Source organism: Ahaetulla prasina, chromosome 12, assembly GCF_028640845.1.
Source record: "Ahaetulla prasina isolate Xishuangbanna chromosome 12, ASM2864084v1, whole genome shotgun sequence".
Lineage (NCBI taxonomy): Eukaryota > Metazoa > Chordata > Lepidosauria > Squamata > Colubridae > Ahaetulla > Ahaetulla prasina.
The window spans coordinates 28,641,723-28,655,141 of NC_080550.1; the positions used below are offsets into that span (position 1 = coordinate 28,641,723).

At 46.3% G+C, this 13,419-nt stretch overlaps 1 protein-coding gene across 1 annotated transcript in view; it reads right to left on the bottom strand.

Annotated features, from left to right (window-relative positions):
• Nucleotides 1-4,831: 4,831 nt before the first annotated feature.
• GLG1 (golgi glycoprotein 1) overlaps nt 4,832-13,419 on the bottom strand; it is a 94,719-nt gene continuing 86,131 nt past the window's right edge. The window contains exons 23-27 of the mRNA XM_058155618.1: nt 12,393-12,500; nt 10,726-10,846; nt 10,097-10,203; nt 8,593-8,756; nt 4,832-5,210 (exon numbers count right to left, since the gene is read on the bottom strand). Coding sequence (XP_058011601.1) covers nt 5,138-5,210; nt 8,593-8,756; nt 10,097-10,203; nt 10,726-10,846; nt 12,393-12,500 — 573 coding nt within the window. The 3' untranslated portion in view covers nt 4,832-5,137. The remainder of the gene's footprint in view (nt 5,211-8,592; nt 8,757-10,096; nt 10,204-10,725; nt 10,847-12,392; nt 12,501-13,419) is intronic.

Genomic DNA, 13,419 nt, shown 5'->3' on the forward strand with positions numbered 1-13,419 from the left:
GTGTTCTTCAATGCGTGCACTTATTCTTCTGTTGGTTTGTCCGATGTATGTGGTGGGGCAGGCGGTGCATGGGATTTCATATACTCCTTGATTTTCTAAGTCAATTTTGTCTTTGGGGTTTCTTAGGATGGTGGATATTTTTAAAGTCACCAGACATGATATTGACTTTAAAAACACCAAGGACCAGAAGCCAGACCGCAGCTGCAACATTAGCCATTTCAAACCCCTCCAATCCATACATGCAGCAGACTGACACCCACTATGAAGATGTAGCACGACCACGAAGCCAAACAACGGCAATGCAGCTCACCAGCTCAAATCCCCCTGCAGCACAGACTAGACTGAGCACAACCAAGCCCCCACCAACACAGGACACACCCCCAGCCAATCAGAGCACAGAAAAACCCCCATCCAATCAGAGCACAGCCAAGCTCCCACCCAATCAGTTCAAACCCCCACTAGCAGTTAAAAGGAAGAAACAGCTGCGATCACACACTGCTCCCAGAAGCACGAAGCTGAAGCCTGAAGATGACGAATGAGACTTCGTCGAAACGTCGCCAAGACACTTCCAATTTTACACGGGAGAAAACCCGAACAACCAAAGACCTATATATATATATATATATATGTATATGTATATGTATATGTATATGTATATGTATATGTATATGTATATGTATAAACATGAATTGAATACATAAAATCAATACAAATAAAGGGAACATTAGGACTATTCTGTTCCATTCTGTTCTTCTCTTCGGTTCTTCTATTTCTATTTCTATTAGTGTTGGATTTTAATTGGGTTTTCTTACTATTTAAAAATTTTAAATCTAATTTTTAACTATCAGCCTTTATAATTTGCTTTGTTTTAATTGTTATCTTAATTGTATATATTTTGTTTTTTATCCTTGGCTGTACACCACCCTGAGTCCTTCGGGAGAAGGGCGGTATAAAAATTTAATTAATTAATAATAATAATAATAATAATAATAATAATAATAATAATAATAATAATAATAATATTTCTATTCTACTGTTTGATGAGTTGCCAAGAAGAAGCAGAAAAGGTTGCTGCCCGTTCGTCTTTTTGCATAAACCCGATGGGCGCCTCTTACTTGAATCTCGATCTTGCCCCGAGGCTGCAATGGCAGGGGCAACTGGGGGCAACAGTTGTGGAGAATCCTTTTGTCAGACCTGCCAGCATTCAAACCTCCAAATAGAAACGATCCTTTTAAGATCTGGTTCGATTAGAAGTCCAGTGAATTGCACTAAGTGTAGAGCCAGAACTGAGAGTTGCATGCCAAAATCCGTAGGTGCTGTTGGCCCGGATGATGGAGTCTTCACTGGCATATTGCAATGCATTTGGGGGTCAATTGGTGTGGCAGGGATTGATTCTCTTGACTCCCCACCTAATTTTTTCTTTTATTGACTGATGAAGCTTCCTAGATGGGAAGCAAAACGTTTCAGATTGTTGTACTTTCGTACTCGTTTCCATGATTTAGCTTTTTAAAATGCATTTGGCCTGGTTGATTCAGTCTTCATTGGCATATGCTGCCTAGAACTTGAACCATACAGGTCACTAGGAATCAAGCAAAACTCAAAGCGTGAGACGCGATCTGATCTAGAGGTGAAAGTGCTGGACCAGAAGCAGGGAGAGGGGTTCTAGTCAGGGGTGAAATGCTCCCGGTTCAGACCGGATCGCACGATCCAGTAGCAATGGGGGGCAGGTAGTTCGGAGAACTGGTAGCAAAAATCCCTGCCCCCCCCACGCCTCGCTGTTCCTCTTCTCTGTCCCTGAAGCACTCGGTGGTGATATAGCTGCAAACGGCCTTAAATGACTGCCGAGTAGACCGGTGCCTCTATTTTTAAAGAAGGTAGATCGGTGCCTGCCAAAAAAAGGCATTTGGTAGACCGGGTCCTCTCAGTAAAAGGCACTTGGTAGACTGGGGCCTCTATTTTTAAAGAAGGTAGACCGGTGCCTCCCAAGCTTTGTATACTTTATTATTTTTATTATTTATTATTATTGACCATGCCCATTCAGTCACCTGACCACCAAGCCACGCCCACAGAACCGGTAGGGAAAATTTTTAGATTTCACCCCTGGTTCTAGTCGTTCCTTGGACACAGAGCCAGTTGGGTGACCTAAGGCCGGTCCCTCAGCTACAGGAAGAAGACAAAGTGCTTCAAAAAACTGCCAAGAGAACTGCAGGAATTCCTCCATGTAGTCACTAGGAGTCAGGACTGAAGCACAAGAATCAGTTTGTTGTCATGGTTAAGGCACCAGGCTAGAGACCATAATTTGCATGAGGCCAGCTGGGCCAAGCCTTCTCTCTCAGCCTTAGGAAGGAGCATTGGCAAAGCCATTTCTAAAAAGGTTGCCAAGAAATCTGCAAGGACTCGTAGCCATCAGCAGTTCAAACTAAGCCTGTTTTCTGTAATGGTGGAGTGTGTTTGACTAGAAAGCAGGTGGCTGTGAGTTCTAGTCCTGCTTTAAGCATGAAGCCAGCTGCATGACTTTAGACCAGTGATACTTGGCACTCGGAATGAAGCAACAAATCACTTCTGAAAAAAAGTGGCAAAATCCTGCAGGGATTGCTCTCCTCGTCACCCAGTCAAGATGGACTTAAAAGATCTACCCACCACACAAGGATGTGCTAGGAGAGTTAACCTACAGCTCAGTCAAAAGGTTATGGCAAAGATCAGCCACAGAACCTGAGTAGCCAGGGATGGAGACAATCACCATTGAGTTTTAAAGATGGGCTGAACAAAACCTCAGAAGAAAATCAGTTGCCAGAGATGTCTAGCCACCTGCTGTTGGCTGCTCTGAATCCATCTATTGATGGGTAGCCAAGCAATGAAGAACAGCTGGCGTTGAGCTGTTTGGCCAATTACTGTGAGACCCAGAACCCGGGTGCAAATGGATGTTGGCCTGATCCAGCCTCAGGTGCTTCTCCTCTGATGGAGGGAAGAGGGGACCCCAAAGCACAATCAACCTGTGCTCAGTCACACCAGGAATGGGAGTTGGGGAAGGAAAACGTTCCCATTGCCCATGTCCTCTGTGTTACTGCCTGGGTCCTCTGGCAAGAATTTGAAGACTCAGATTTCTTAACACGCAAGTCACTCATGCCCTAGTCACCTCCTGTCTTGACTATTGCAATGCATTATATATGGGGCTTCCCTCGAAAAGCATACAGAAGCTCCAGCTGGTTCAAAATGCAGCGGCCCACATGGTTTTGTGTAGGCCTACGGGAGCTGCATTGGTTGTCGCTTGCTTCTGGGTGCAATTCAAGGTGCTGGTTGTCACCTTTAAAGCCCTTCATAGCTTGGGACCAGGTTATCTGAGGGACCGTCTCTTGCCACTCACATTCACCTGATACACTAGAGCAGGGTGGTAAGGAATGTTGCACGTTCCATCCCCTAAGGCAGGGGTCTCCAACCTTGGTCCCTTTAAGACTTGTGGACTTCAACTCCCAGAGTTCCTCAGCCAGCTTTGCTGGCTAAGGGACTGGGAGTTGAAGTCCACAAGTCTTAAAGGGACCAAGGTTGGAGACCCCCGCCCTAAGGAGTTCCAACTGACGAGACCCAGAAGGGCCTTCTCTGTGGTGGCTGCCTTCCTCTGGAACATCATCCCTCCTGAAATTAGACTGGTCCCCACTCTGGCCCTCTTTCAGAAGGCCCTGAAGATGTGGTTTTGCCAGTGGGCCTAGGAAACCAGAGTGAGATGGAGCCCATCAAATGGCCGGTTTGAGTGTGTATTGTTGCCAAGTGGGGGTTATTTTATTATTTTATTTCTTCTACATTGTTGTTCTGTCCACCCCCCTCACCGAAGAACACACATGTGCTGAAGGACGTCTGCCAGCAATTTATTTACAAGTTGGCCTGGTTTCCTTTGGCGGAGGGAAGTTCTGGCAGCTATTCCCCAAGTGCCTGCCAAGTTCTTATCAAGAGTCAGCATGTTTACAGTCCGTTGCCAGAGCAACCAGGAGTCTAAAGAATGGTCAAGAGTTACTCACGAAAGTCCAAGCCTTAAATCCAAAAACTGTCTGAAGCTCACACGATGCAGTTCATACTTAGTAGCTTTTGTCCGTCACAAGGGCCAGATGGCAACCCCACCCACTTTTATCCCTTGTGGGGTGTGGCTCAGTGACTCAGCACTCTCTGGGCCTGCCACACCTCTTCCTCTGCTGTGCACGCCTCTCTTGCCGACGCTGCCTAGGATCAATCCAGGATTGATCCTCCTTGTCTTCTATCTGTGGGGGCTCTGACATGCCTTCTTCCTGGCCTTCCGCTGGCACTTGAGATGTTGCCAGGAAGGAGGGACCTGGAGAGGGAGCCTTGTCGGCTCCTCTCCCTCACTCTCCGAGTCATCCTTCTCCATGAGAACAGGCTTGGGGGGCAGAGTCACAACAATTGTGTTTTTATTTTCTGTAAGCCACCTAGAGTTGCCATGATTGTGTAGGCGGCTATATAAATTTTCCAAAATAAATAAAACATCTCACCCAGCACCCTCCAGCTGAGATTGTTTTCAAGCCTTTGCTGTGTGGCCCATAATTTGTTTTGCTGGCTGGGGAATTCTGGGAGTTGAAGTCCGCCAGGCTTAAAGTTGCCAAGGATGGAGACCCCCTGATCTGGGGCATCTGTTCATAAAGAACTGATCCCCCTGGTTCCTCAGTAAGATAAGGAAGATCAGGGAGTCCTTTGAGAAATTCAAAAATACTAAGGGCAAAGTCCGGAGACACCAATCGCCATTAAATAATCTTGAAAAGTAGCAGAACTCAGATGGGTGATTGATCATGAAAGGCAGCTGAGACAAAAACAGCAAAAAGCATAAAACCTGCAGACTCTTTTTTATTAAATTCATCCGTTTCATCTGTACAGAAAAATGCACATTATGTTCAGTATTTCAGTTAACAATTCAAAATTACACAGCATGAACATGTAAAAACAAAGAATGGCCAAGAATTTGTACATAGATAAGGAAAAAAAAAACAATTTACAAAAAAAAAATCAATATTACATTTTTAAAAAGAACCCAAGATCAGCCAACATTTGCTGTTTTGTGTTGTTATTTTTTAAAATCCTTTACCATGTCTCCAATGGCTGCTTTTCAAAGCTGCAAGAAGGGCACTGACATAACCTAGCTATGCCATTCCAAGTTGTTTGGTGTGTGGGTGTGGGGTGGGTGTTCGTTTAAAATCCAATATTTGGATCTGCAATGAAAACAAAATCAAAACCGTGAGCATCAAAAATATTAATTGGTTCTGGGCTGCCTTGCAGGGGAAATGCCTCTTGGTGCCAATTCAGGAAACTCCGGATACCCTTTCACCAGGTATCTTTCCTCACAAATAACTATAATGCTTGGTCCAAAACATGGTTAGGTTCAATACACAGCCCCTTCCCACCCGCTTTGCAGAAGGTAGGGTCTTCTGTCCTCCTTAGCCTTCCAGCATGGGGACACCTGATGCTCTTTACTCTGCCTTAATTTTCTCTCACTGAGACAAGGAGGGCAGCCTGTCGGAAGCTGTTTCTTCCAGATCCAGCTCTCTTTCTGAAATGCAGCAGAGGAAAGAAGGCCAAAGGTACATGTCCCAGGATAATGTTCCAGTATCCAATCTGGGTCGGTCACCGGGACCAGAGGTTTTGTCTTCTGAGCTTTCGAAGTCGTGCTGGAAGCCCATCCTCGGGGAACTTCTTCACACAGAGAAGTTCCCTGAAGATGGGCTCCAGCGTGAGTCCGAAAACTCAGAAGACAAAACTTCTGGTCCCGGTGACGGACGCAGATTGGATCCTGGAAAAGAAGTTTAGGCAGAGGAGCCCTCTGGGACCAACCTGTCTCCTTCTGCAAACGGTCGCAAAGCACAAAACACAACTATATGGAAGTAGCAGGAGGAAGGAGTCTTTTGGCTCCCAGCTAAGGAGGGTTTTAAACCATTCAAACCGGCAGACTGGCAAAACTCAGCACTGCCTTCTCCGCCTTCCTTGAATTAATTAATCTAATTAAGCATAATTAATCTGGTGTGACACAGCCTGAGTGGAAATGGAGCCTGATCTCCGCTCCGTTCCTCTCTACGGATCTGTTTCTGAGGTTGAAAAGTAAAACGGAAGAGGCAGCCGGGGAACTCCCTGCAGAAAGTCCTGGGAAGGGAGCATGGGGACTGCAGCAACATTGGAGCCCGTCCAGCCTCTCCACAGCAAGGCCTCCTAAGCCCTTGGGGCAGACTGGGCAAGCTATCTCAGTACCACTGGTTAGGAAGCCCCTTTTTCAGTGCCCTGTCTTCTCTCTCTGCAGTAGGATCATTCCTTATCCTCAACACAACAGTGGAAATGCAGGTAAAGGCAACTACAGTTAGCTGAGGGGAAGCAAAAATAAAAAAATTGTGCATGTTGTGTAATTTTCTAAGACACAGTAGTTAAAATGACTGGGGGGAGGGGTGCACAGAAACTTTCACCTTCATCAGCAAATGCGGCAAGACAGCCAAGACCCATCCAGGTGTCTTGCTGGCATCTTGCCCAACTGTACAACTCTGAATGAGACTGGAACCCTTCCTTGCTTTCTATCAACAGTTTAGCCTCTTTATGTGCTCTGTAAGTCCATAATCCACAGACAGCCTCTCCACAGAGCTTCAATGCCCTACTGCCTTCTCCCCTTCCGCGGTTCTTAATTCTGGCCTATCATGTATCCAATTTTGTGCCAGAATCACACATCTCAAGGTCATGGCTAATGTCTCTAAGAGGAAACCACTGTCTGACAAAATACTGGAGTTGTTTTGAGATCCTGCAGCGGAGAAAAGACATCTGCAGCATCCCCTGGGCTCTTGTATCGTGTGTCTTTTACCAGTCCCATCTTCTAGAACAGGGGTGGAGAAGTGTGGCCCTTTTATGACTTGTGGACTTCAACTCCCAGAATTCCTGAGCCAGCCTGGTGCTTGGCTGACCACACTTCCCCACCCCTGCTCTAGGAGATCCATGGGGAACACAAAAAGAACTGTGATCCAAGAACCTTTCAGGATAGCAAGAAGAAAAAAAGAATCAGTAGTCACTTAAAAAATAAAACACACCAAACCGCCATCTCTAGGGAAGCAAAACCAGATACCCCATTGCTCATTTTCCAGTATGAAGTCTTTCTTTGTAGAAACACCATTCACCAACACTTCAGAGCAGCAGCAAATATTCACAGTACTGTTACAAGCGACAGCTTGCCCAGACACTCTGCCCACCTGGTCCCTTGACAGAAACACCCTCCACTTTTGGGAAGTTAAATGTAAAAAAAAAAAGAAAAATTCTAAAAAGGTAGAATCTGTCTAGCAAGTGCAATACTGGTATGAGCTGAAACATGCCAGGGAAATGGAGAGGGCCGAGCAATTAAGCGTTGCACTGGCCAGAACACCCAAATGCAAGATTCAGCCCCAGCAGACGCAGGCAGAGACCTATGGCTAGCAGGTTAAAAGACTGTCCCATGTGCAGCTTCTTTTACACCCCAGTAAGGTCAAGGGTAGCATCCAGGTTCAGACCAGGAGGGCTATCCACAGTGCTGCTGCTGCAGAAAAGTTACCACTTCCTTTCAAATAACAGACAAACGGTCCCCACCAATCCATCCTTGCTTAGGAACCGAGTCCAGAAGGTGCTCCTTTCCTACTTCCCAAGCCTGACAGAGCATGAACCCAGCTCCCCTTCTGATTAATGCCGGATCTGCATATCGGGGAGGTGGTCACCTGCTAATCATCACCCCAGCAATGGCCCTCCTCCTTTGGGGGCCCAAATCTTCAGGGTAACTTTCCGAGATACCTATTTGCTATGCAGCTTCGCACCCTCACTTGGCTCATCCTACAGCTTCCACTGGGGTAGAACGTAGCTTTGCAAGGGGAACCTATAAAACCACTGGACTTTGTTTCTTGTGGTCGATATTTTATTAATCCCAAAGACAACGGAGAAAATGAACGGCTTTTGCCTGTTGGCGGAAACTGAGGAACAAACCAGTTAAGGAAAGGAAAGGAAAAACACACACAAACAGAACCTTGTGACAGAAAGAGGAGAACTGGTGGAGATGATATTCCTCTGAGACCATTTTGCTGACAGATTATGAGCTGAAGATGCTGGTTCATTGGCAAACTGGATATCCAAACCAGGGTCGGTGGTGGTGAGTGGTGGGTAAATGTCCCATCCTTTCAAGTCCTGTCCTGCCTAAACTCAGGGCGCAAATATTTCCTCACCGAGACACACTGCCCCAAAAATTATGCCAAGAACGGATCTTTAAAAGGTTGACTTTAAAAACCTCCCGGGCTGCGGTTTGTCAGTTTGGTTTGGAGCATGTGAAGAAGGTAGTTCAACAGTACGAGAAAGGGGGGGAAAAAAGGAAAAGAAAGAGCTTTGTCTACAGGCAGGCAAACAACCGTGGCTAACGATGGGGTAACAAAGCTGCTGGACAGGATGGGAGACCCAGCCGATACGATCTGCTGCTGCTGCTGCTGCTGTTCTAATTGGCTTGTATTGTCTGAAGGAGAGCGAGGTGGGGAGGGAGACTATACAGAGAAGACTGTACAAATTGGGCAGGCCTTCCTCCTCCTTCCCTCCGATGACCAAGGTCGTCTCTACCTGTCCTTCAGTTCTCGTGTCACTCGCTTAGTGATACGCCCGCACATCAGACCAATCAGGAACAGGACACAGATGCCTGCACTGATCACCGACAGGATGTAGTTCTTGGATGGAGATGTCACCACTTGCATGGCAAGGTCTGAAAAGCCTTCTGCCGGGGCCACCTGGCAAGAGGGAAAGGAGCCGTCAGCTATCAAGTCCAGGGAAAGACACACCAACCCAACCAAGACAGGTGGACTTGGGTTGGCAACCCAGAAGACAAACAATCGTCTGTTCCAATGAAGTTATGCTAATAAAAGGCTAATTTCACCTGGGCAAATTCTGTAGAAATCTCTTAAGTATCAGTCTGGTTAGAAGGTGCAACGCAGGATCTTAACAACCATGAAGCTCACAGCCAGAGAGTTAGAAGGTGCCCAAATACATTTCGGAGATCCCCAGTTTGCTCTGGGAAATGATTACTGTACCTTTCTTAAAACTTTCCAGATGTATCTAAGGATGGAAACCACTTTTTTAAGGTCAAAAATTCTGTTAATCTTTGATGCCTTTAAATCAGTGTTTCTCAACCTTGGCAACTTGCACGAGATGTGCAGACTTCAACTTCCAGAATTCTCCAACCGGCATGTTGTCACGGTTAAGATACACTTCTTTAAATGCATCCAAGGTAAAGTTCCACAAAACTTTGTAGTAGAACTTTCTTCAAAGTTGAAGCTGGATAAACCCTACTATAGTTGCTTATAGATCAATCCCTAACTTTATTACCATCCCACTTCGTAGTGACACATCCTAATGTGCCTTCAAATCAATTTTCCATGAAAGTATTTCCTCTTTAATAAACCAAGCCAGTGGGGTTCTTTTCCACGCAAAGCATAGGCGAGGTCCAGATCACGAACAGAATAGAAATGAGATAAGGGTACGGGTATGAGAGAGAATGGAATGGGAATGGGAATGGGAATGGGAATGGGAAGGGAATAGAATAGAATAGAATAGAATAGAATAGAATAGAATAGAATAGAATAGAATAGAATAGAATAGAATAGAATGGCATTTTATTGTCACTTTAAATGTACACTAATCAGCATACATTAAAATGAAATTTTGTTGCATTCAGCTCGAAATTCATGCCCTCTCAACCGACATGCCTTTCCAACATCCCAGGTTCATGTAAAATTATCATCTGCAACCTTTCCAGCCAGTTTCCAAACAGTCAGTCAATGGGGGAAGCCGGATTCGCTTAACAACCACAGGATTCACTTAAGAACCACAGTGGATTTGCTTAACAAGAAAAGGTTTTAAAATCAGACACCACTCACTTAACTGAGTGGCGTCTTAATTACTAAGCCTTGCTTAGTAATGGAAATTCTGGTCCTAACTGTAGTCTAAGTCAAGGACAACCTGTCTGGGGGTGAGACCACTTTACCTCCCCTTAATTTCCGCCTCATTTCCAAGCACACCAAGGACTCTCCGCTTCCCATTTAAGAAAGACGTGAAGTGCCTCTTCACTCACCTTTGCAGCAAAGCTCCACATTTCGATTCGGTCATTAAGGCGTTTTTTGCATTCTGGCTGTAGCCGTACCCGCTTGTCCTCCAGAGCCTCCATGAGGCAGGACATCTCTGCAGAATGAAGGAAACACTATCACAAGAGGCGGGGCTCCCTCGATAGGGCCAGGGAAGGCCCTGCCCACTGCAAACCATGAACAGGACAGAATCTCCAGGAAGGAGGCTCCCCTTGTGCACGGGTGTCGTCATGTGACGTATTGCCACTTTCCCCCCTTTGCTAAACCGGGGGTGGGCGTGTCCTGCCCACGAGTTTGACACCCCTGGCTTAGTGCATGAGGCACTAAGTATCTTCCGAGCCAACTTTTCTCTCCTTCTCCTTCATCACCATCCCCAAAATAAATTTAAAAAACTCATTTTACAGACAGCCTGAAAACAAGATACTTGCAATTTGAAACTTTTCCACCCCAGAAAACATTGGGAAGCAGGTTAAAAAAAATGTCCATGTCCTTCATCGATATTCATAGTGCAAAGCATCCAGGTTGTAAGCAGCCACAATCTGGAGTGAATGGACTTTGTGGTCAGAACAGCCTAGCGGTCTCAGCACTCCACAGACCGATCAGTTAATGCAAAACTTACGCCGGCCTCTTCCTGGAGTGATGGCGGCACAGTGGTGTTTGATGTCCAGCGCACAGGCTGTATGAAGGACAGGATCCACAAAAATGTCAGCCTTGCTTTCCTTCAGCATGTTCAGCACCTCCTGGAGAGCAGACAGTCACAAAGATCATGATCAGATAGGATCGCAAGCTGTTCTCAAGCCAATGAAAACTGAATGGCTTGTGGGGGGGGGGGAGGAGGAGGAGGAAGAAGACATAGTGGTAGAAATAGTAGTATAGACAGTGCTCATCCAGGGAGGTGGGTTCTGGATGTACCACTAGCTGGTAGTTAAAATTAAACCCTTGCAAGGCTGTCGTAGTGGACAATTTGTGGCTGCATCTGAACAATGCCTTAAAGAGGGAACAGGGGAGTCAGGGGGCCATTCCAGATGGAATAAAGGTAGGAGGAGACGCAAATCAAAATAAAATTCTCAGTTGGAATCTCTAAAGATGCCCTGGCCGCAGCCCAAATCTGGGCCTTGAGCCACTGTGCTGCCGCACTCACTCACACTCACTTGTCAGTTGTGGTTTATAGAGTGTTTTATTTGTCTGCCCCAACCGAAGCCAGCCACGAGCAAGGTGAGATTCATCCCCCAGGCAATGGCCAATTAGTCCATACTACAAATAGCAAGCTGCTCAAACAGTAAGTCCAATAAACCAACATAAAACCCCCAGGCAAAACTTAAAAGTACATCCAGGTTAGCTCAAGGGTTTTAGTAATTCAGAGTCCCAGGAAACACAAATGAACACACATCCGTGACTCACACTCGGTGTTTCCAGCAACGCCTCCCTCTGCCTGCCATGCTAAATAGCTCCTGGTGCATCCCATCAAGAGGGACGGGACCTACTCCCGAGCAATCTGGCAGACCTCCGTTTCTCCACCCTGCATGCTCTGAGAGCTACCATGGCAGGCAGCTCCTCCCCCTCCTCTTCACTGGTCTGCAAGCTCTCCCCAGCCAAGGCCTGTTCTGTCGGTAATTCAGGGTCAGTAATTCCCGATGTGCCAGGAATGATCTCATTCTAAGAGCCTCGGTGGTGCAGTGGTTAGACTGCAGTACTGCAGGCTACTTCTGCTTGAATGTCGGCTGCCTGCAATTTGGCAGTTCGATCCTGACCAGCTCCAGGTTAACTCAGCCTTCCATGGGGGCAATATACTGACTCTGTAAACAGCTTAGAGAGGGGCTGTAAAGCACTGTGAAGCAATATGTAAGTCTAAATGCTATTGCTATTCTCCCTTGAGCTGGCCTCTGAGGAATCATCTGAGGAGTTGTCCAAAGGAGATATCACAGCCATTCGGAACCAGGCCACAGAAGTAGTGGCTGAGCATCCTTGCATGCATAACCCACTTCTGCAAACATTTGCACGAGCGACTGGTGTGTCTGCCTCTCATGCAAATGGAGGTGCACATGCGCATGTTTGCCTGCCGCTCACGCAGAACCAATCTCCTCTCCACCCCCCTCCTTGCTGATCTGCAAAGCCGAAAAGGTTGTGGAGCTCAGATTTAAGGTTGTGGAGCTCAGAGTTCTGATTCCAGATGCCTCCCAAAGTCAGAAAAATGCTGCAGTCTGAGATGCCTTCCCCCTCCCCTTGGAAGACGAGAGCCGATGCTTTTATCGGTGTGTCCATTAAGGCCGCAGCAGGACCGCTCACCTTCTTGCACATCTCTGCTTTAATTTTGAGCAAATTCACTTTCAGACACTCCTCCACCTGCCCTGTCTGCTCCTGGGCTGCGGCCTCTTCTGCACACAAGGTAAAAATCTGTAAGGATATAAAGCACATTAGAATGTAGCCGTCACAGGACAACCTAGAAAAGTTCAAGTATTTATAAAAGAGAACAGAAACATGGGAGAGGCGAACAAGTTTTCTAAGTACGGCAGCAAACAAAGGGGAAGGGATGCTGTCCCATTGCCCATGACAAGTGGATTTGTACTCAAAATAGTTTAGCCTTGTATTCCAGAGCCGAGGGATAGAGCACCGCTATATTTAAGGGTAGAAACTTTAGCTGAGGAATGCGGCCTAGGGTCGAATTTAGAAGCTAGTCATTTAAGATGATACCAGCTTGATAATAATAGGTTTAAAAACATCATGGAATGGGAAGTGCTCAAGGCTTTGGCAGTGTGCTATGGCCATTACAGAGGCAAATGTGATTTTAGAATTACATCAATACAAGCAGAGTTTCCAAATATGGGAAGTAATCCTTTCCATATATTCTGCATCAGTCCAACCTCAAGACTGGGCCCAATTCTGGACGCCACATTTTTAGCAAGATTCAGAGAAGCTGGAACAGGTTCACAGTCAGGCAACGTGGATCTGCAAAGGACTGGGGAAAGAGCTTAGGAAGGAAGGTGGAGGGAGTCTGGTTAGGCCGAAGGAGGGAGAGGTTAGTGGAATGAAAGCCCTTCTCAAAAACTGGGAAATGTAGCCTAAAGAACCTCTGCCTTCTTCCAGGAAAACAGGACAGGGAATGGGAGTCAGTCCTTCTTCCTAACCGTTTTGCAATCACTGGAGATGCTCCAGGCAGCTCTAAATCTGAGGATCATAACTGAGCCCAGAATTAAAGTTGTAAATCATGATGATCTTAATGTGGTCACCAATTTTATGACTGTTTTTGCAGCAGTTATTAAGCGAGTGCAAAAGGCCATAAAGATGGGAACTTTTGCCAAATGCCAGACATTTG